This window comes from Sceloporus occidentalis, unplaced genomic scaffold (genome assembly GCF_023333645.1).
Source record: "Sceloporus occidentalis isolate IW3139 unplaced genomic scaffold, rSceOcc1.0.p SCAF_265, whole genome shotgun sequence".
In the NCBI taxonomy this organism is placed as follows: Eukaryota; Metazoa; Chordata; class Lepidosauria; order Squamata; family Phrynosomatidae; genus Sceloporus; species Sceloporus occidentalis.
Window position 1 is genome coordinate 810,056 of NW_028317245.1, and position 21,261 is coordinate 831,316.

At 42.1% G+C, this 21,261-nt stretch overlaps 2 protein-coding genes across 6 annotated transcripts; both read right to left on the reverse strand.

Moving 5' to 3' along the window:
• Positions 1–245: 245 nt before the first annotated feature.
• On the reverse strand, positions 246–4,568 carry LOC149275812 (THAP domain-containing protein 7-like). 5 transcript variants are annotated; one of them, XM_089504285.1, is made up of 5 exons: positions 4,503–4,568; positions 2,908–2,987; positions 2,603–2,695; positions 1,509–1,625; positions 246–1,021 (listed from the first exon to the last, which is right to left on the reverse strand). In XM_089504285.1, exons 2-5 carry the CDS (start codon positions 2,985–2,987, stop codon positions 469–471), a joined length of 843 nt encoding a protein of 280 aa, XP_089360411.1. In that variant the 5' UTR covers positions 4,503–4,568; the 3' UTR covers positions 246–468. The 5 variants fall into 5 exon arrangements, with proteins under 5 accessions (XP_089360411.1, XP_089360408.1, XP_089360409.1 ...); XM_089504282.1 differs by having other exon boundaries at positions 2,543–2,695; XM_089504283.1 differs by lacking the exon at positions 4,503–4,568 and adding an exon at positions 4,178–4,312 and having other exon boundaries at positions 2,543–2,695.
• A 3,611-nt stretch (positions 4,569–8,179) lies between these two features.
• On the reverse strand, positions 8,180–14,995 carry LOC149275813 (vomeronasal type-2 receptor 26-like). The gene is made up of 5 exons (XM_089504303.1): positions 14,681–14,995; positions 12,570–13,433; positions 11,628–11,855; positions 10,663–10,789; positions 8,180–9,081 (listed from the first exon to the last, which is right to left on the reverse strand). Exons 1-5 carry the CDS (start codon positions 14,993–14,995, stop codon positions 8,180–8,182), a joined length of 2,436 nt encoding a protein of 811 aa, XP_089360429.1.
• Between the last annotated feature and the right edge of the window lie 6,266 nt (positions 14,996–21,261).

Consider the following 21,261-nt stretch of genomic DNA (forward strand, 5'->3'; position numbering starts at 1 on the left):
AACTGTAATAACCAGATGTAGATGCTCTTTGGAGACAAAACACTGGCCTGTGAGATATTAAGACTTCTATTGCCTCATATTTCAGGTGAAAATAATAAGGCTCTTTTTTTGTCAGCCAACAACTATTTCAAGACTCTCATGAGGAAAGCTGAGCAGCCACATAATTAGAAATTGTATGATCCTGCCTGTTTATACTGAAGGCTGTGGGTTAATAGCTATCCTGAATTTGTGCATAAGCAACCACATTACTTTCAGTTGAGTTGGGACACTATCCCACTCATACAAAACAACCTTTATTTACAGATACAGAGTAAACATGAGTGGTCAAGGGAAGGAAGCAAGTGTCAAATGACCCATTAGTTCATATGGCTTCAAGCTCTGACACATCGCTTGGCCAATGGAGGTCTCCTATAGCCAAAGCCATAACTGAGCCAATCAGGGAAATGTCAGGTTTGGCCCATCCCAAAGTCACTCAAGGTCATTGAGTAGCTGTAGTTCAAAGACCTGCAGATGCTCCTTAAGTCGTCGATGCGCATCAGCACTGTGTGGCTGTCGTTCACGCTGTAGCTCACAGATCCGCAGGCGGAGTCGCTGTTCCCGGCGCCGACAGGCTTGCAATTGCCGCTGTGCTTTCCCCAAAGCACTGAGTGCAGCTTCTGCCCGTCGTTTCCACAGCAAGGCACTACCCACCTGGTAACTGTGCTCATTCTGGATGTAGGCACCAGCAGGGGGAGGGAGGCGCAGCATGTAGAGGGAGAGAGACACAGGATGGGATGGATCACCCACAGGTTCAGGGAGAGCTGGAGATGGAGATGCTTCTTCTTGGGCCGTAGCAGCTGGAGACTGTTCTTGGGGAATGTCTGACAGAGTGGCCAAGGGTTCTGCTTCTGGCCCAGGAAGGATGGGCTGGCTTCGAGGCTCACCACTAGTGGGAGCAGCACCAGGACTTGGTAGCTCTTGTGCTGGGAAGCATGAGATATCCATGCACAATGGAGGTGACTCCTCTGAGCAAGGATTACAGCTGTAGGAAAGGAAGAGAATTAGGATCAGGCAGGAAAATAGTGGGAAAGAACAGCTACTTTCCTCCCACACACATGGAGGCAAAAAGAAAGAAAATTAAGCATGCAGATGCTGAGGACCCACTTAAGGTATGTTCTTGCTCCACATACCTCCTTCAGACTACAAAGCTCAAGCAGACCTGCATGGCGCAAAAGAGGAAGTGTCATACTTAGTTATGGAAAGTAAAGAAAATCTCTAAGCAGTCCCAGGCAAATAATCCTTTCATATAATGGACCTAGACTGTTGAAAGGATAGAAAAAGAGGCAGACAAATGGATGCTGCTGGGAATAGCCAGATCCAAATTTAGGCCACATACTACATATAATCCAGGTTCTACTTTTACTAAGTAAGTTCTACTTACTAGGACTCGGTCCTACTGAACACAGTGACACTTATTGAAGAGTAAACCTCAGCAGGACCTAAGACAGGGTTGGACGGTCAGTACTCACCTTTGCTTCTGCTTTAGTTTTGCCAGTTTGGAGTTGCCTAGCTTTGATTTTGGGTGTGGCTTGCCATGGAACTCAAATATAGTTGGAACAGCACCCTCCTTGAGCCGATGGTAACCACTAGAAAGAAACCAGTAGCATTTATAAGCCACCTTGAATATCCTTTTGGGAGAAAGGTGGGGTATATATAAAATCAAATCAATAAATAGCTGGCTGGCTAGCCTGGCTTTTCTCCCTGGCAGAAGATCCTCTGAATTGTGGACCTCTGGGCAAAAACATGAGATTTTCTGAATGCTCCAAGATTCTGGAAGGTGTTAGCTTCCTTTCTGCTCCACAGTATTATGTGCTCAACTCTCTGCATGTCTATAAATGCATGGGTCCAAATTAAATAGCCCTGTGTGACTCACAATACTTTGATTTGTGCTCCTCCACCCGCCAACAAAGACAATGGGGAGAATACATTTTGATGTCTATATTACAGCTTCCCTCTTCTTCATTCTCACATAAAGATTTGATATTGTCCTACACTGTTCAGTCTATAGGTCTCTCTCATCCAGTACTGTCTACTCTGAACAATAGTAAATCTAGAGAAATGACACACGGTCAGTCCCTGTGCATGATGAGCACCTAGTCTCTTACTAAAGTGGATGAATGTTATATTACTGATGACTGCAGCCCAAGGGCAGGCACTGTCCCATTTATTTTTGGAGGTTTTTGTTTTGTTTTTGGGTGCCTCCTAACAGCATTATTTTGCCTAATTTGATGCCACATGACTCTTCCCCCAAAATAGGCTCCACACTCTCAAAGATGTTAAATGCAAAAATTGGATTTGTGAAAATACTCTGAAGACACCAGATCCTATCAGGTCTTGAAGGCAAGACCCTTTCTCTGCTTGAAGGCTTTAAAACATGGAAGCTGCAGCTGTAGTCCACCTGTCAGTAGCATCATAACCAGTGTCCAATGCGCCATCTAAGACACTGTTGAACCATTTAAACTTTGCCTGACCCTTCATACCCTATCATTCTTTGATGACCTACCTGGTGCCCACCAGTTCGAAGCAACTCTTCTCAAAGTGCTTGGAGCAAAAGTAAACATACTTAGAGGCAGGGTCCCAAAGACCTTGGCCACTCATGTCCTTTCTCCGACAGTTTTCCAACCATGCTGCTCGTCGGGGATTGTCCTTCGGCAGTCTGTGAGAAAACATACAGGATGAAACTGAGTTAGGCTGGGACGAAACATGCAATGCTATGAGTGAGTTCTCCATAGGCACATCCTAGGATAGGCTGGACTGCTGAGTTCCCTCCCATAACTGAAGCGGATTAAACCCAGCCTGCCCTTAGTTCAACATAGTCATCGATCTGAATGGGAGACTGAGATAGGGTCAGATGGCATCAGTTCTTACCGATGAAAGGAAATGCCTCGGTTGCGTGTCTCAGGTGTGTCACGGGTGCAGCAGCCAGTCGCAGAGCAGTGACGGGGCATCTGTAAGTAGGAGAGGGAAAGGATATTTATAGTCTACACTATCCAATGGACTCTGGACAGGTTCTACAAATAACACATTGACTTATTTTAATTTTGCATTTAAAGGAAGAGATGGTTGGGGATACAAAAGCCCTAAGAACAGGGTTGTGCATATCAAGAAAGCCTCAAAACCCTACACTGAAAAACAGTGTCTGCACCAAGAGCAGCTGAATTCTGCAAACTGGATAAAATTTAATAACCTGCATAGTTTGCTGTATTGGCAGATTTTGTTGGACTTAATAAGGAGTTGAGACATGGAGTTATGGAAGTCAGTGATGTACCACCCCATAACATTACAGCTAGCGATCTTGCCCACTTCTTTAGCTTGTCAAATCTTACTAACGTTTTATACCATCTTCATGTCTGTCTTTGCTGGACTGCTAAGAAGATTCTGGGGAAACTGAATCCTTTACCCAATAATCTAGTGGCATTCTGTCACCTTCATCTACCAATTTGGCCACTTTTTGGGGACTAATTTTGGTTTTATGGGGTATTATGGAGATTATAGTTTGGGAGGGAGGGTTGGGTCAGGGTTTTGTGGGTTTTATTGTTTTTATATTGTGTATCACAATGTTGTTATCCGCCTCGATCCCCAAACGGAAGAGGCGGGATATAGATAAATATATTATTATTATTATTATTATTATTATTGCTGGTAGGGTGAGAAGTAAACCCCCATATTTGTGCCAATTTATAACCGATCTGGCTGGTTTTCAAGTGAAGAATGACCAGGAAATCATCATTACCCGGTGCCTCAAAGACCACAAAACCAAGGCTCAGAGGTTATATGCAACCCACTATCGATGTTTTACCTCCCAGACAAGTTAAAGCGGTGCCAAACCGGGTTATTTCTCCAGTGTGGATGCAGCCCAAGGCACGCAACAAACAAACAAACAAACACAACCACTTTAACTGCCCTGGCTCAATGCTATGGAATCCTGGGATTTGCAGTTTTGAGCCTTCTCTGTCAGGGAGCTCTGTCAAGAAATTACAACTCCCAGGATTCCATAGGATGGAGCCATGATAGTTAAAAGTGGTGTCAAGGGAGAGAGATTTGTAGTTTGTAGCTCTGGTGCCACCACAGCGAACTACAACTCCCAGAGTTCCATGGCGTGGAAGCCATGACAGTTTAGAATCACTGCGGACCGTACCAAAAAGTGAAGGAAAGGGGAGTCACAGGATCCTAGCAACCAATCAATGAAACCCCCCCCCCCCCAGGTTCGAATGGGCGAGTCCAGAGTTCTAAATGACGGAGATGTCCGAAGGTGGAAGGGGCGTGGCTACAGGAGGCTTCGGGTCTCCCCGCCGCCCTCCAAGGTGGCTCTTCTCCCTCTTCTCTCCCCCTCCCCCCAGAATCATCTCTGCGGAGACAGAGCCTAACTAGGAAATGAAAACGGCCGCTTCCAAGGCTGGCTGGAGCGGAGGGGGGAATGTCGCCTGGACGGATGCGCGCGCGAGTGCCTTGTTTATTCTCACCTCCCCACTCCCATTGCTCGGAGCACCGCCGGCGCGGCTTCGAGTCTGACAGGGGGAAAAGGCAAATCCCGCTCCCTCTCGCGAGAGCAAGCGGACGCATAGAGCTAGGAAAGTTATAGAGGAGGGAGTCCGTTGTACAAATTTCTTTTCTAAAAATATTTTATTAAACATAAAAGGAGATGCATATACATAAACATATACATCAATATGCACTCGTTTATATATTAAGACCCATTAGAAAACATGAGGGGAAAAAGAAAGTAAATTAACACAAACAAGTCATTAGTTCCATATATCTAAAACAGTGGTTCTCATCCTTTCGCCCTCCAGATATTTTTAACGTCAACTCCCAGTCATCAGTCGGAAACGACGTCGAAAGCACACAGCAAGAGCAACAATATATAAAATACAGAGGTCTCGTGGTTCTACAACAGTGGTTCCCCCAAACTGTGCCCTTTAAGAGATTTTGGACTTCAGCTCCCAGAAGCCTCAGCCATGTTGGCCCATACAATGGGATTCGGGGACTTGAAGTCCAAAATCCCTTAAAAAGCACAGTTTGGGGACCACTGAGAAGGGCAACTTGAGGCCATTCAAATGTCGTTGGACAGCAACTCGCCTCAGCCTATGAAGGTTGGGGCTGATGGGTGTTGCAGTCCAACAATATCTGAAGGGCGTCATGAGTCCCATCCCAGTCTGTAGGCAACATACAGACAGAAAGCTTCTGAAGAACTGTTTTAAAAACTAAAGCTCGGTAATGGCGGTTTCTACGGTTAATTTTCGTGTCACTCTAACTTTCGTATCTCTACGGTCCCGGTTCCTTAGCAACGCCGTCTTTGCCCCCCCTCCGCACTGCCTTGATGGTAGCGTCCTGAGCGCGGTTTCCTCCCCTCTTTTCTAGCCAGAATAGAACGGTCCAGCGGCCCCTGTTCTGTTGAGAGGCGGGGCCAAAAATTAAAAGTTTGGGAGTGCTTATGAATATGTATGAGGGGGCTGGACCAATCACCGGCTCCCAAATCACAGTCTCTTATTATCGCCTCGTGAGAAGCGAGAGCTGTCTGAGGGTGGTCCCCAAACTGTGCTCTTGAAGGGATTTTTTTGGACTTCATTTCCCAGAATCCCAGGCCATTGACCAACATGGCTGAGAATTCTGGGAGCTGAAGTCCAAAATCTCTTAAAGGGCCCAGTTTGGGGACCACTGCTGTGTAGACATTAGTTTTACAGTTTAGATGCCCTTTGAGTGAGGCAGTGTTCACTATTTACTTATTTAATATTGATCTAAATTACATTTCAGTGTACCTTTTAGTCCAAAAGGGTATCTGAGGTACCAAGCACACTGCAGCAATAACCCAGTTTGAGACCGCTTTAACTGCCTTGGCTCAGTGCTAGGGAATCCTGGGAATTGTAGTTTATTGTGGCCTCAGAGCTCTCTGCCAGAGAAGTCTCAATGTCTCACAAAACGACAGTTCCCAGAATTCCCTAGCATCATTGAGCCAGGACAGTTAAAGCGGTCTCAAACTGGGTTATTTCTGCAGTGTGTTTTGGACCAGAGGGACTTGAATAACCAATAACTCTTCTATATTACAGATCTGGCTTCAAATGGACTACTGACAAATCATGGGGAGTCTTGGAACAGTGCCTTTTAATACATAACTGTATTAAATACATACATAATATGCATAACATAATACACAAAATACATAATTTGTAACTGAAAAAGAAGACCAAGGAGACCTTAATTGGGCCAAACAAAATGCACACTATATACATGCTGCACGCTTTCGAAGCTTCACTGGCTTCTTCATCAGGCAAAGGTGTTAAAATCACACAGGAGGATGAAAAATGATGATGTTAGGCTGCATCTTGCACTTCAGAAATAATCTGGTTTCACACCACTTTAACTCACATGACTCGATGCTGTGGAATTCTCGGCACTGTACTTTCTTGTGGCACCAGAGCTCTCTGGCAGAGAAGGCTAAAGCTCTCGCAAAACTACAAATCCCAGCATTCCATAGCATCGAGCCATGGTAGTTAAAGCAGGTTGAAACTGCATTAATTCCTCAGTGTTGATGGAGCGGTAGAAGTCTTAAATTGGTCAATACTGAGTCATTCTGACATCCAGCCACAAACTACCATTCCCAGAATGCCTTAGCTGGAGCCATGGCAGTTAAAGCGGTGTCAAACCGGATCATTTATGCAGTGCGGATGCAGCCTCAGTCATAGGCTGGCATTTTGTCAGGATGTTGCTATTGTTCGGTGCACTGCTACATGCCACCATAGTGGATCCTTTACAATGAAAGGAGTATTTTGCTACTGTTCTTCACATGCCCCAAGACTTAGTGGCACCTTTGGCAGCACAACAAGTATATAAGTTGTTATTTTTGAGTGATAAATGTCAGTTATCCTTTTGATAGGTCTCCTGTAGCATCAGGGAATATGGCTCACTGAGTTTAACTAGTCTTTGTATGTATTTATATTGTTTTATAATAGAACTCATACCTTCAAAATGGAAAGAAAGAATATTTAGTGTATTCATTCGCCGCCCAATGTATTGTAGATTACATGGATTGCGATTTGCTATGAAAGAAAACTTGAAAACACACCTTATGACAGTTTCTACACAATCTCTTATTATATCACACTATGGTTGTGTCCGCACGGCAAAAATAATGCAGTTTGATACCACTTTAACTGCCATGGCTCAGTGCTATGGAATTCTAGGAATTGTAGTTTCCTGTGGCACTAGAAGTCTCCAACACCAGACCTCTGGCGTGCCACAACAAAATACAATTCCCAGAATTCCATAGTACTCAGCCATGGCAGTTAAAGTGGTATCAAACTGGATTATTTCTGCAGTGCAGATGCAGCCACAGTCTCCCACAAATAGTGACATTGACCTCCCTGTCCATTGAGGTGAAGACAGCAAAGTGGATAAAATGGTCAAGCATTACAATGGCAGAAACTGTTTTTAGGCAACATTTAGGCACTTTTCGGTGCTCCTTTTGGCGTGCGCCAAAGGAGTACCGCAATGCTGCCTGCCGTGCCGTCAGGCGGGTGATGTGATGCCAGCATCGGGGTGGCATTGGTGCGTGTGTCATCAAATCTCCACGCCCCCATGCTGCTTCGATGCCGATGCTTACTGCCAGTTTGTCCGGCCCTTATGTTGGGTACTAGTGATACTTGGTTTTGTAGGGTGGGAAATCTGTACTCCACCAAATGCATCTGAGGAAGTAGACTGAAGTCTACAAAAGCTCATGCTGCCAATTTCTTTCTTTCAATTAGTCTCAAAGGTGCTACAAGATCTCTAATGTGCCTACATTTGTGTACCCAAGATTGGAACAACTACTTAGTTCCATAAGATCCTGAGTTTTAGCTCATTTAATTATTTTTCCCATGTAAGAATAATTATAAACGGTCTATGCCTTCTGTTTAACATGCAAGCCTGAGATTGACTGAATCAACTTGACATACTAAAATATATAAATTGTTTAAATATTCCAAAACATATTACTGAAAACCAAAGGATTCTTTTCCCTCCCTATTTGCTTTAATTCTTATACGGTCCGACCCTGGATCTGCGGGATACTGGTTTTGCCCTGTCAATTGGTTAAATGAGCAGACAACATTAACACCTCACATGAGAAAAGTGTTACAAAAGAAATTGCAGGATTTATGGTCCTTTAATATTTTCTCTTTATTAGCTGTTCTTTGGTGTTCAAATCAGGCCTCTGTATAATAATGTAAATTTTTGGAGCAAAGAGGGAAACCAATAAGCCAGCACTGGAAACCAAGATGGAGAAGATCTCCACAGCCACTGTATATTTTCCTTTTGTGCTCAGATAGACTGGAATAAAGGAAAGCCAAACACTACAAAATACCAGCATGCTGAAGGTGATAAATTTGGCCTCATTAAAACTATCTGGCAGTTTCCTGGCAGAAAATGCCATGGCAAAGCTGATCATGGCTAGGAAGCCCATGTAGCCCAGGACACAGTAAAACATGGTGACTGACCCATCGTGACATTCTAGTATGATCTCTCCCACCACCGAGTGCATGTCAAAATGGGGGAATGGAGGTGAGATTCCCAGCCACAAAGCACAAATACCAGTTTGTATTAGGGAACAAGAAAGTACAATGAAGCTTGCCAATCTTTTCCCCACCCATTTTCTCATTCTGGATCCTGGTTTGGTAGCCACAAAGGCCAGAACCACAGTGATGGTTTTGGCCATCACACAAGAAATGGTCACTGTGAAAATGACAGCAAAGACGATTTGTCGAACAAGGCAAGTTATCTTTTCTGGCTTGATAAGGAAGAGTAAAGAACAAAGAAAGCAGAGCAGGAGGGAGGTGAGGAGAATGTAGCTGAGATTCTGGTTGTTGGCTCTGACAATAGGTGTGTCCTGATGCTTAATAAAAATGGTTAGGACCATCAGTGAAAGGAGAGATAATAAAAGAGCAAAAGAAGCCAAGCTGATTCCCAGAGGCTCTTTTAAAGACATGAAGCTTATTGTTTTTGGAATGCATTTTGACTGTTCCTTGTTTGGATAATGATCTTCTGGACACTCCTTGCAGTTTTCCATGTCTGGAGGAAAAGGAGAGAAAGAGAGGCAGTCTCAAGGTGTGTTGGGAAAGATCTACCAATGGTAGCCTAGGATTAAAATGAAAATAAACAGTGATGCTGATACAATATGATGTTACGTTCACACTAGGCATGTTCTGTGCTGCCTTGTGTATGTAGGCTTGCCATATCCCGCCTGGGGGCGGGACTTTCCTGGTTTGGGGTGGGTCCGCATGGTCCCGCCCCGGTTTGCCCCCGCCCCCAGGATTGCCCCCGCCCCCAGGCAGGATATAGCAAGCTGAGGGAGGCTTTCCCTCGCCGCTTGGGCTCCGCTCCCCGCTGCGATCGCGGTGAGGCCCGGGGCCCAGGCGGCAAGGGAAAGCCTCCCTCAGCGAGGCTCCTATTCAAATGTAGGACACACAAAAAAGTGTCCTACATTTGAAAATTTTGTCCTACATTTTTCCCGGTTTGGAGGTCCAGACGTATGGCAACCCTATGTGTATGTAATACAATACCAGTTCTACACAGACCATAGTGTACACTGAAGATGTTCTATACAGCCAAATGATCTTTGAATACTTCATCCCATGTTGATTGGAATGCTCTGTACAGCATACCTTCAACCCAGACACCAATGATAAAGTAAAAGGATTTATGGTGGAGCCCCCAGCAAAGTGTAGGGTGCATGATACTTTATCTATCTGCTACTTTCAGATTCTAATTCTTCCAGCTCTGGATAAAATACTTTCTGTTAAAAAAAACATAACAAAAACCTTACTGAATTACTGTCCAGGTGGGTATTACATATCCAGGTGTTATATCTTGCCCAAATAAACTTGTGCAATCTAGTAAAATTATTTATAGATTATTCATAAACAATCTATTCCCACATGCACTATTTCTGGATAATGCAGAATACTGGAAATGCTTTTAAAAATCTTATATATTAACATCCTTCAAATCATGACAATAATGGTAAAAGAGACCAAGGACATCCAAGCCACAGTGATTTCTACAGTTAACACATGGGCGAATTCAATGCAGAGCATGTCTCTACAAAGCATAGATGATAACTGTTACCATACAACCAAAAATAAAATCTGTAATCATGTCAATACAGAGTGGGTTCCAGTAAAAAAAGTATATTTTTTGTTAAATACATTTAAAATGCACAGCCCAATAATATATTTGAATTCCATGCAAATATCAAAATGGAAATATACACATTATGTAAATTCAGAAAAGACTTTTTACACCCATCCATTTCTCCTTTTCCTTCTTGTCCCCTATCTATCTGGAAGACTGTCATTGGGAGGAAAGGAGACCTAGAGAAACACAGACTTTTGGTGTCAGGTTGCAGTAGCATGTATGCCGTAAACAATGCAATAACCTTTGAGCAGAGAAAAATGGGATTCTATTCTAGTACACTGCAGGTAGATATTTTTTTGAGTAATGTGCCTGTAAGAGTTGTAAAGATTATTTTAGTAATTACCAATGAATATCTAAAACCGTAACAGTTACTAGTATTCTTATACATTTAACATGGTCCTTATGCACAAAAGCTAACATGACTTGTCATTTAAAACCTTGATCTATATGTCATACCTTGCTGGTGTGTTATCATGCCATGGGGACACTGAGCACAATCATAGCAACAAAAGACTTTTCCTTCTTTCTTTTGCTTACTGGAGCCAAGAGGGCAATGGGTGTTGCATACAGAAAGAGGTGGTACCTACACATTTCAGTAAGACGAAAAAAATTTAGCATGCTGAGAAAATAAAGATGTAAATTCAAGAGTGTGTTTTATGGACTTCTGAAGAGTCCAACATCATGATTTTGGATAGTTATTTTCAGCATCTAGTTATCCTAGCAGAAACATAGTTATGATGACAAATAGATTAAAGGAGATACAATCAACCAGCCTGGATGCTAGACTGACCGAACATTAACTACAGTAGTGCTTCCAAATTTGTACAGACCCTGATGAACCAAGTACTGTATATCTATCTCCTGAAATATCTCTGACCTGTTTTCATCCCCATCCCAGATATAGGGATCTTTTAGATCCCACTCATTTGTTTGTTTGATTGATTGATTTACCTTCTATATTTGTTCTAGTATGGGACCATGTCCCCAAATATATGTCATATGGTTAAGAACATATGGGGCTGAAACAGACAACCATGAAGGGGCAGTTTGAAGCTGCCCCCACTGAAGACACCCCAGGACTGCAGCAAACACACGTTGCGATCCAGAAGGCGCCCTTTGCCGCTGGCCCAAGTAGGAGTGGAAAGGATCCCTTGAGGCTGGTTTTGGGCTGCCTTAGGTGGTCCCAGTGCAACCCCTGGTCAGCTTCTGGGCATTCCAGAGGCATGCGCCATCAAAACGCCACACCCCCGGAGCAGCTTGAAGCTGCCCCCATCGGCTGGGCGTCCTGGGGTCATGCGCTGTCAAAACGCCACACCCCAAAGACACCCAGAAGCCAGCTGTTCAGGCCCATGGTTTGTCTTCTAGACTACAATTAACTTCCTACAGACCCTACCCATGTTAATACTGAAACCATGGCCCACCTGCTTTAACTGTCTGTGCCACACTATTTTGTTCCCATCAATGGAAATTTTCTTGCCTGGTAGAGCTTCCATATCCATCGTACCAACTCTGACTCTTTGGAAGGAGTTATTTGGGAATGCAACTAAATTGGTAATATCAATTCTGGTGTTTAACTCCATGTTCTCATCAAAAGACAGCGTTTCTCCTGCACTGTTGTTAAATGAGACACTTTTAAGGAAGTGGTGGAGCTGAGCAGAAAGTGTAACAGAAGTAGAAGAAAAACTTTAGAATTAAAACATTTCTTGTTAATAGGAGTGGATTATGTCTATAGAGAAAACAGCCAACCTGGAAATACAGGTGTTTTAAACCTCCAAATGGATCTACCACTTTTTTGTGGCTGTCAGCCTCCATGAATCTAAATGGATGCAAAGTGAGATGAAGGGAGGGAAGATAAGATGATAGGGAGAAAATACCAGTTAAATGAGGCCTTCCTTCCTACTTTTCTATGCATAATGCCCTAAAGATCCTTCAAGAGTTCTTCAGTGAGAACTTTGAGATGATAGCAGATGTTAGAACTGATACTATACTATAATTACCCATATAGAACGGCTCAGCACAAGATACACTGGAACATTCTTGCTGCCATGTATAAAAGGGAAGAAAGAAAGTGGGGGCATGAGGGAGGAAAAAGAGAGATAATTTTCCAACCAAGGAACAATCAGAATTCATTCCAAAAATAAGCTCCATGTTTGTACTTAGGTGGTTTCAATAAGAGCTTAGAATGATTCCCAACTGGAGAGATGCTACCAGTTAGTATAAATCTTACTAGCTGAGATAGACTTAAAGTCTGACTCAGGATAAAGAACAACTCTTTCAGAATCCTATAAGGGCACTGTTCTACATGCTCTGGCTTTTACCCATCTGTTTAGGTCAATTGAACTGTATCAGAAGAACAGAATTACCTGCCAAGGCTGCTGTTTCTGAAGCTCTAGCCTCTTTTCTTTTACTGTTACTCTGTGTTTCCACTTAGATAGGTACATTGCATGTAATGCATGGGCCACCACATGGACGGCATTATAAACACTGTAGCTATGGCCAGTCATGCTCATTTCAAAAGCTGATGTATGGAGACTGTCCAGCTTCTCCTCTCCTGTGCACGCTTCACCTGATGCCTCTTCCATATTGGAATCTGGGAAGACACAGCTGAATGTTTGTGCCCAGAACTGCTTAAGAAAACCATCTTCATTTACTTCAAATGGATTTCTCAGCTGAAGGAATGTCTGGAATCCGTGCACGTCATTTGAATGAACAGTGAAGGAGATGGAACCATGGAAGGCTTGGATATCCCAGTTGATTTCATAGGCCATTTCTATGAAATCCATCTGAGCATTTACAATCCACACTTTTCCCACAGGTTCATTGGTCAGATATTCTACTTCACCAATTAATAACAATAATCTCAAACAAAGCATGGATTTGGATTCCCCAAATACAACAATAACATTAGCCTTGCTATCCATTATAATTGCATAGATTTGGGCCCATCTCGATAGCATGTCGTAGTATTCTGCAGTATGAGTGTATTTGGGAGTTTTCTCAGAGAAAGCAAAGCAGATGCGTTTTGGTGAAAGCAGAACTTGCATGGATTGCAAAAATTTCTCACCACTTTCACTGTCCGCAGCAAGAAACCCAACCCATATCCATCCAAAGTATACAAGTAATTCAACAATCCCAGTATACTGATGGGTTTCATTTGGAACCATTTTGTAGAAGGAGGTAGACTGTATGTCCCCACTCTTGTCTGGAGCAAAGGAACCATAACCAAGCTGAAAGAAAATAAAACAATATTTTGCATGAATGTAGTGTTAAGAACGTCTATTTTTGTCTAATTTAGGAGTAAAAATGATCAGACAGGTTTTGGTCTATCTCTCCTGGTAGTCGAGAATGTCCAGAATGGAAGTCAACTTTTAGAAATCTCCTTTTAACCATTGCATTTGAAATGAAAATACAGTTTTTATATTATGTGCAGCACCAGCCTTTAAGGTGATAAAGTAAGTAGCACTAAGTATTGTACATACACACAAAAATACACATAGCATATTTTTTAAACCAACAAATTAATAATGTCTAGGCAGCTCACTATTTCTTGCATGGTAGATGTCTGCTGTTGCTCACTTCAAGCACAACAGGATTGGGAATCATGCAGTATTCCAGATGATGTTGGATTGCAACTCCCAGCATTCTTTGTCATTGCCTGTGCTATCCAGATCTGCTGGGAATTGCAGTCAACAATATCTAGAGAACCATATGATTCCCTGATGCACACAAAAGACATAAGATGGTAGCCACCTCACTGACAAAATCCTTGCAAAATTCTACTACTGCCTTTTGAGAACTTATGCAAATACAGTGGGTCCTTGTTATCTGCTGGGGTTTGATTCCAGAATCCCCCATGGATACCAAAATCAGTGGATGCTCAAGTCCCATTAAATACAATCACATAGTAAAATGGTGTCCCTTATACAAAATAGAAAATCAAGGTTTGCTATTTGGAATTTATACTTTCCCCCCAGTATTTTCAAACTGTGAATGCTTGAATCCATGGATGAAAAATCCACAGATAAGGAGGGCTGACTATAGAATGTTTTGAGATGTTTGGCATACTTAAACGCCTAAACAGACAGGCCAAAATAAAGCTGCTTCGGGTCACTTTGGAGGTATGCTGTTTAAATGACACACACATCTTAAGAAGCCAGAAACTGTACCAAAGCTACACTGCAGTCCTTAGGACTGGAGTGTGGCTTTGGTGTGGCTTCTGACCTCTTAGGACGCACATATCATTTAAACAGCATACCTCCAAAGTGACTCGAAGCAGCTTTATTTTGGCCTGTCTATTTAGGTCCAAAGTTTGCTTTACAGTCATCATGCGCCAATAGCACAAAGATATTTTCTTGAAGTTAAATGTAATGCTAATGCACCCATTTATTTTTTCTACATAAGACTATCCGTCTGTGCCAGTTACAGTCTCAGTCTCTATGCTGTGCAAAAATTTCTGGATACAAAGGCAAATGACCTGTGGAATCTTGTAGGTGCCTAAGATGGTTGCCATATGCAGGGAAGTATCAAAATCAAGTCCCCCGATGATGGCCAGAAGACTTTTCTGGATGTCACACTCATAGTTGGGTACAAAATGTTGATGTGTGTGGAGAAGCTCCAAAGTGGACCGATAGGTCATCCTTTCATTGTAATAACTGTCATAGATACGGAATCCCAAGGTGACATTGGGCAAGATCTCTGGGTTCTCATTGATCTCCTGGACAGCAAACACCAAGGCCAGAAGATGCTGGTAGTTCTTTGGCACAACACTGCAATGAAGTTTACCTGCCATGAGTGTCACAACTTAGTACTCCCAAAAGCCATCCCCATGATTTGCTGATGCTGGATAGTCTATGTCTTTGTACACTTTGACAACTACATATATCTTTAGCACTTCACCTTTAGTCCCCCTTTGAAATTATTATAGTAATGAAGAGACCAGTAATCAAATTAAAGCAATAGGGCTTACCTTTTTAGACTTGAGATCACAATTTGAATGCTAACATGTAGGTCTTGCAGCTATAAAGCCTTATTTTAAATCTCATTAATGAATGAATGATGTTTGTAAGCTAAATATGCTATTTTCACAGTGAAACACAGGAGTCTCAGAAATGGCACATTACTGCTTCACCTGGGCACCTTCCTATAGCATTATGTATCCATGGTGGATGATAAGATCTTAGATTAGAGATTAAGATTTCCAACTAAGCATTAATTTTGTTAGCTATCTATAAATTACAAATTACTGCTGAAAAGAAGGTGGGGAGGGAACAAGGAATCAAACTAAAAGTACCAGCAAGAGTGAGACATCGCATCACTCTGGTGTTTAGGTCAATCTCCATTCCTGCCTCCAGCAGAATGTGGAATGAAAACTGATGAAATCTGGTGGGTTTCAAAGGGACACGCTACCAAGAATGCAAATAATCATAATACCAATAACAAAGAAACAGAAACCAACAACACATAATCCGTCATTAGCTATCCTGAATTTAAAATAAAAATCCAGCCATTACTCTCCTACACATTTTTGCATTACTTCTCTAAGTCCAACTGTAATCAAGCACCCTTAATTTTCGACATACATGGTCATCATTGATGTACTAGTACAATCATGTGGTTAGTTGGGAAAAATATAATCCTTACACGAAAGAAAGAAGGTGATGGATGGAAGGTTGTACTCTGAAGTCTTCTTCATCAAAAAAGTTTGAGATGTGAGAAGTAAGCCCACCAATGATAATGTCACCTGCCTGATAGTACTCATGTGGAACGCTGAGGAAATCATGGGCAGTACAGTTATGGATGGGTGCCTTGGACAATACATGTGGCAGAAGGAAGAGGATCAGAACTACAAACATCACCATCCTCGGCGCTAATATTATTATATGGAGATAAACTGATTTCCATCTACAACCACACAATTCACTGCACAAACAGCCTAACTACAACAGCGTATCTTGTATTTTTTTCACTCAGTACATCCCAAATATATCCTGAAACTAGACTGGTGTCAGTCTTGGCTCTCCCTTATTTCTAGCCTTTGCTAGAAATGGCAAAGGGAATTTTTATAACTTCATTTATATTTCTTATTTTGCACTCTGGATGTCTAGTACATTGTTATGACTGTGATAATGAAAGGAAAGATAATGATTGTCTCCCTAGGGTACAGGTACCTGAGAGGAAAAGCAGAAAAAGAAAAACAAGAACATATGCTTGTCACAGGTATCCTAAGGAAAACAAAAGGATATCTGTTAGTTCCTGGGACAGAGGTCAATATGGTAGAAAAGTATCATTTCTACACCTAACAACACACTGTCATTTTCCCTTTTCACCACTCCTTTCATTGTAATAACTGTCACATCTTGTCTATTTTTGTTCAACAACTGCAGGTGAATGCAGGACTAAACATGACAACTGGTCCTTTTGACCCCTTTTTGCCTGCGTTTTGTGTTATGTCCCTCTTTCACAAAAATATTGGGAGTTTATTTATCTTTCTCCCCTCTCCTCCCTCTCCTCTTGTCTTTATGGCCACTTTCTCTCTCAATCCCTACATTGATTTTGCTTCACCATTCCCCATGTTGCTTTCCCCACTCCTACTGGATCTCTTCAACCTCCACACTGTCTTCACCCTAATCCACGATATCTACCCTACTTTGCCCACACTTGTTCTCTCATGGCTTCACCATTTTCAGAAGTGTCATGAGGGGTATGCAGGCCATACTGGGAGACACCCTAACTGGGGTGATGCCACTGCTCTCCAAACATCAAAGGCTTGGAGTGAGGGTACAGCTGAGTGGGTGGGAAAAGGAAACACTTGCTCCCATTCACTATCAGCTAGTGAGGCATGTGTCTCCTTCTCTGCCCACTGAGCCTCATCAACCATGGACTCCTTTCCTTCCTCCATTTCACTTTCTGCCTGGCCATCAGCCCATCTAGATCCAGAAGAAGACTGCTAGGTAGGAAGGAATAGTAGACAGATGAACTGAAGACAGAGAGGATGCAGTCATGACAGAAACATAGTCAGACCCCTAGCCCTGCTGCTGCTACTACGGATAACCCATTTCTTTAGGAGACTGTGGTGCTCCAAAGAGAGAGGCAGTTCCATGATTATTACTGAAAATAATTTTGTTGGGGGATGTTTCTTAAAAAGAAGCCCCATACTCTTTGCTGCCCACACTTGCCTACTCATGGCTTCACCATCCTTATGATGCCTTTCCCAGATGTCCTCAACCTCCACACTGTCTTCACGATACCTGTGTCTTCCTTGATCTCTGTGATGATTTCTCTAAATACTGCATTGCCTTGTCTAGCTTCCCTGGGAGCCTTCTTGGCCCTCTGTGGTGGACTTTCTAGCTCCTCGATGGCTTTCTTAACTCCTCAGAGTGACACCAAACTCTTCTTACCTAATTTAGGGGCTGCACACACAGCTCTGAAGGGGCAGCCTGTAGCCGCCCCTGTTACAGCCAGATTGGGGGCTGTGGCATGCAGATTGGGGCTGCGGCAACTGCACACTACGGCACACTATGGCCCCGATCTGGCCTTTGCAGGGCGTAAAAAGGAGCAGCAAAAAACATTGCTGTGGCTTGACAATGCTCCTTCTGTGCTGTGTCATATGTACGCAGCACCAAAGGAGCGCCACGATGCTGTGCGCCGTGTGGCACTGTGCATGGGTCACACTGCCCTGAGGGCGAAACCGGGGCATATGTCATGTAGACGCTACACCCTGACTCCTCTCCCAAGTTGGCCCAAACGGTCGGACTGCACAGCCCCTTATCTAAAGAAAAGAGGCATTGGAGGGCTTTTTCCTTTACCCCCAGCCATGTATAGTGACTTGGGCACTGGAGAGTAAATCCTTAGCCTGTGTCATCCAACATCTTTTTCCTTAAACAGTGGGATGCAGAAGCATTTGGGAGAATATGTTGGTGGTGTCTGGAGGCCAGAGCTTCACTTCAAATTGCAGTTCCATCACTGCTGGGGAATTTATCTTTAAAAAAAAAACAACCAATAAAACCAGCAAGCGTTGGGTATTCTTATGGGCATAAAGGGGAGTGTGCCTGGGATACATTTGCCAATTCTAGGTCTAACCAAGCTTTCAATGTTCCCTCACAGAATAGTGATAATAGAAAAGATTTACAATGGGAGGGGGAGCCAAATTTGGTTAAACATGTTTAGGCTACCAGGTCTTCATTGAAGGCGAATGGCTTTTAATGGCTTACAGATAACTGAAGGGATGCTTCATCCACCCTCCCACCTTCTCTCCATTGCCTAGAAATGTAGATGTTAATGTGATCAAATCAAGCCTTTTAGATTCATATATGTGGGCATTTAGGGATTCTATCCACTATGAATGGATCATTTCCACTCTGCAATGGGTGGGAACAACAGGAAGCCACTCTGACTGGAGCATGCATAACAGGAGGTTGTGAATCAAATCCTTGCTGACCTGTTGAAGATTATCTAGAGTTCTTCAGGAATATCTCTTCCTCTTAACAATGCACCTCTCCTCTCCTGAGCTAATTTGGGAGAAAGATCCTTTATTGGCCCTTTTATCATTGAATTTCCACATTGTTTGCTTCTCACATAGAGGCATTTTGGGAAACTTTTTTGTCTAGAGAAGCAGAAGTAAACCCACCAATATTTCTTGTGAGGTGCAGAGAGCCAATGTGGCATAGTGGTTTGAATGCTGAAGTACGACTCTGAAGAGCAGGGTTTGATTCTCACTGCGGGCATGAAACCCACATATGCACTCAGCCTCAGGGGAAGGCAATAGCAAACCTCTTCCGAAATCTTGCCAAGAAAAACCCACAATAGATTTGCCTTAGGGTAGCCATAAGTCAGAGATGATTTGAAGGCACACAATAACAGAGTGGATTGCCAATACATAGCAGCTAGAGCACTATCCCCATAAGCATCATCCTAATGGTAAATCTCTCTAAACACATCTGAGTCTGAGATTCATCTATATGCCTATGTGTATGTGTCTTCAAATTGCTTGCTGACTCATTGTGCCCCATAACTTGCTAGAATTTACTTAGGCAATTAATATTCAGAAGTATTTGTTGCATCTCCCATCTTGCTCAACTGGATCACCTTCAGAAACATCACTTGGTCCTCTTTCTCAAAATCTTTATGCACTTTTGTCTTCCCATATCATATGTATGCGTGCCATCCAAGTCTGATATTAAAATCTTCTAAATTTAAAATTCTTTCGTTCTTCAAAGCTATCAAATCTGTTATCCAAGTCAATGCATTTGCTTGATAGCACAATTTTAATTTTTATTTATTTATTATGGTATCTATACACTGCCCTTCAGCCCTAAAAGCTATCAGAGCGGCTTACAATTATTATTTTTAATTAGATTATTATTTTTAAATCTGGAAGTCCACATCCAGCATTTTCTTTTGAATCTATTAGTGTTTTCCATTTGATTCTTGGTTTTCTGTCTGCTGAATTTTGCCAGTTTGAAAATGTTTTTTCATTAATTATTATTGGTAGATTTTGGAAAAGAAAGTTCATTCTTGAAAACACTGTCATTTGAATTGCTGCCATCCTTCCTAACAGAGAAAGTTGAAATTTGGACCATTTATCCATATCTTTCTTTGTATCTTTCCATATAGTTTTGTAATTATTGTTGAAGAGATCCATATTTCTTTTCATCAACCAAATCTCTAGGTATTTTAGAATTTTTGCACCCTGATTTCTTCATTAATAGATTTTTCCTGTTTTTAAAATGTTCTTTCTGAGGATTACTATCTTCTCTTTGTTTAACGTGAATCCTGAAATACCTCCATTTTTTCCCCATGATATCCATCAGTTTTTCAATTCTTTCAACGGATCTTCCGGCAAGATTACCAGGTCATCATATTTCAAAGGACACTTTCACACGGGAGGCAAGGGTCATTAAAACATGATTAAAATGTGGTAATAGTGTGATCAGGGGGAAGATTATCACACTCCTGCATGCTTCTCCCATTTGTGTTCTGTGCGGAAACTGTAATGGAAGCGTCATTGGGTAATAATGGAAACGGTTATTATCCAATGATACATCCATTACAGTTTATGCATGGGACACGAATGGAAGAAGCGCATGGGGATCTGGTAATCTTCCCTACCTGATTGTGCTGTTACCAATTTTAATCAGGTTTTAATGAAGCTTGCCTCTTGCATGTGAAAGCATCCATAGTATTCTATGGCATCTACTACTGTTCTGATATTGGCTTTCATTTGTCTAGCTGGCAAAAATCCCATCTGGTCCTCATGAATTACATTCTTTAATTTAGGACATTTTAAAGTCTTTCTGCTAATACTGAAGTTAAAATTTTGTAATCCACATAAAGCAGAGATATTGGTCTATAGTTCTCGACTATTTTTTCTGTCCGTTCCTTCTTTTGGGATAAATGTTATGTTCACATTCTGCCAAGATCTCCTTTATCAGCATTTCATTAAGTGTTTTCTGCAGAGAAAATTTTAACTCTTTCTTATAATAGCGGGATGAAAAACCATCTGGACCTGAAGCTTTGGTTGATTTCATCTTTTTTATTGCCTCTGATATTTCAACTGCAGTAAAAGGAGCATGTAGTATCTTTTGTTGTTCATTGTTATTGGTCTATTTTGGTTCTGCAGATAGTCCTTGTTTTGTAACTGTTTGTCATCTTTATATAATTCTGAGTAGTATTTTTAAAAGGCATTTTAAAAATTTTCTTGTCTTGTTTATGTTTCCTCATCTTTGTCTATTTCTTGAAATAATTTAATCTCTCTCTCTTTTTTGAACCTGTTTGCTAGACATTTTCCAGTCTTGATTCACAGATTCAAAGTGCTTTTGTTATACATACTTGTAACGTATGTTTGAAATGCTTCCTGGATGTACTGCTACCAAGTACACTTTTGCTTCAGATTTTTAATAAAGAGTATTCAGTACTGGAACCACATATTTTAAAAAAAAGCATTTCAACATATGTAAGTTTATCGCACCAGGGATAAAACGTTCCCCGATGCGTTACAATGGGCATGAGCGGGGCCACGCATGGAGCGTGATGCGAACCCGATGGGGCCCTGAACGC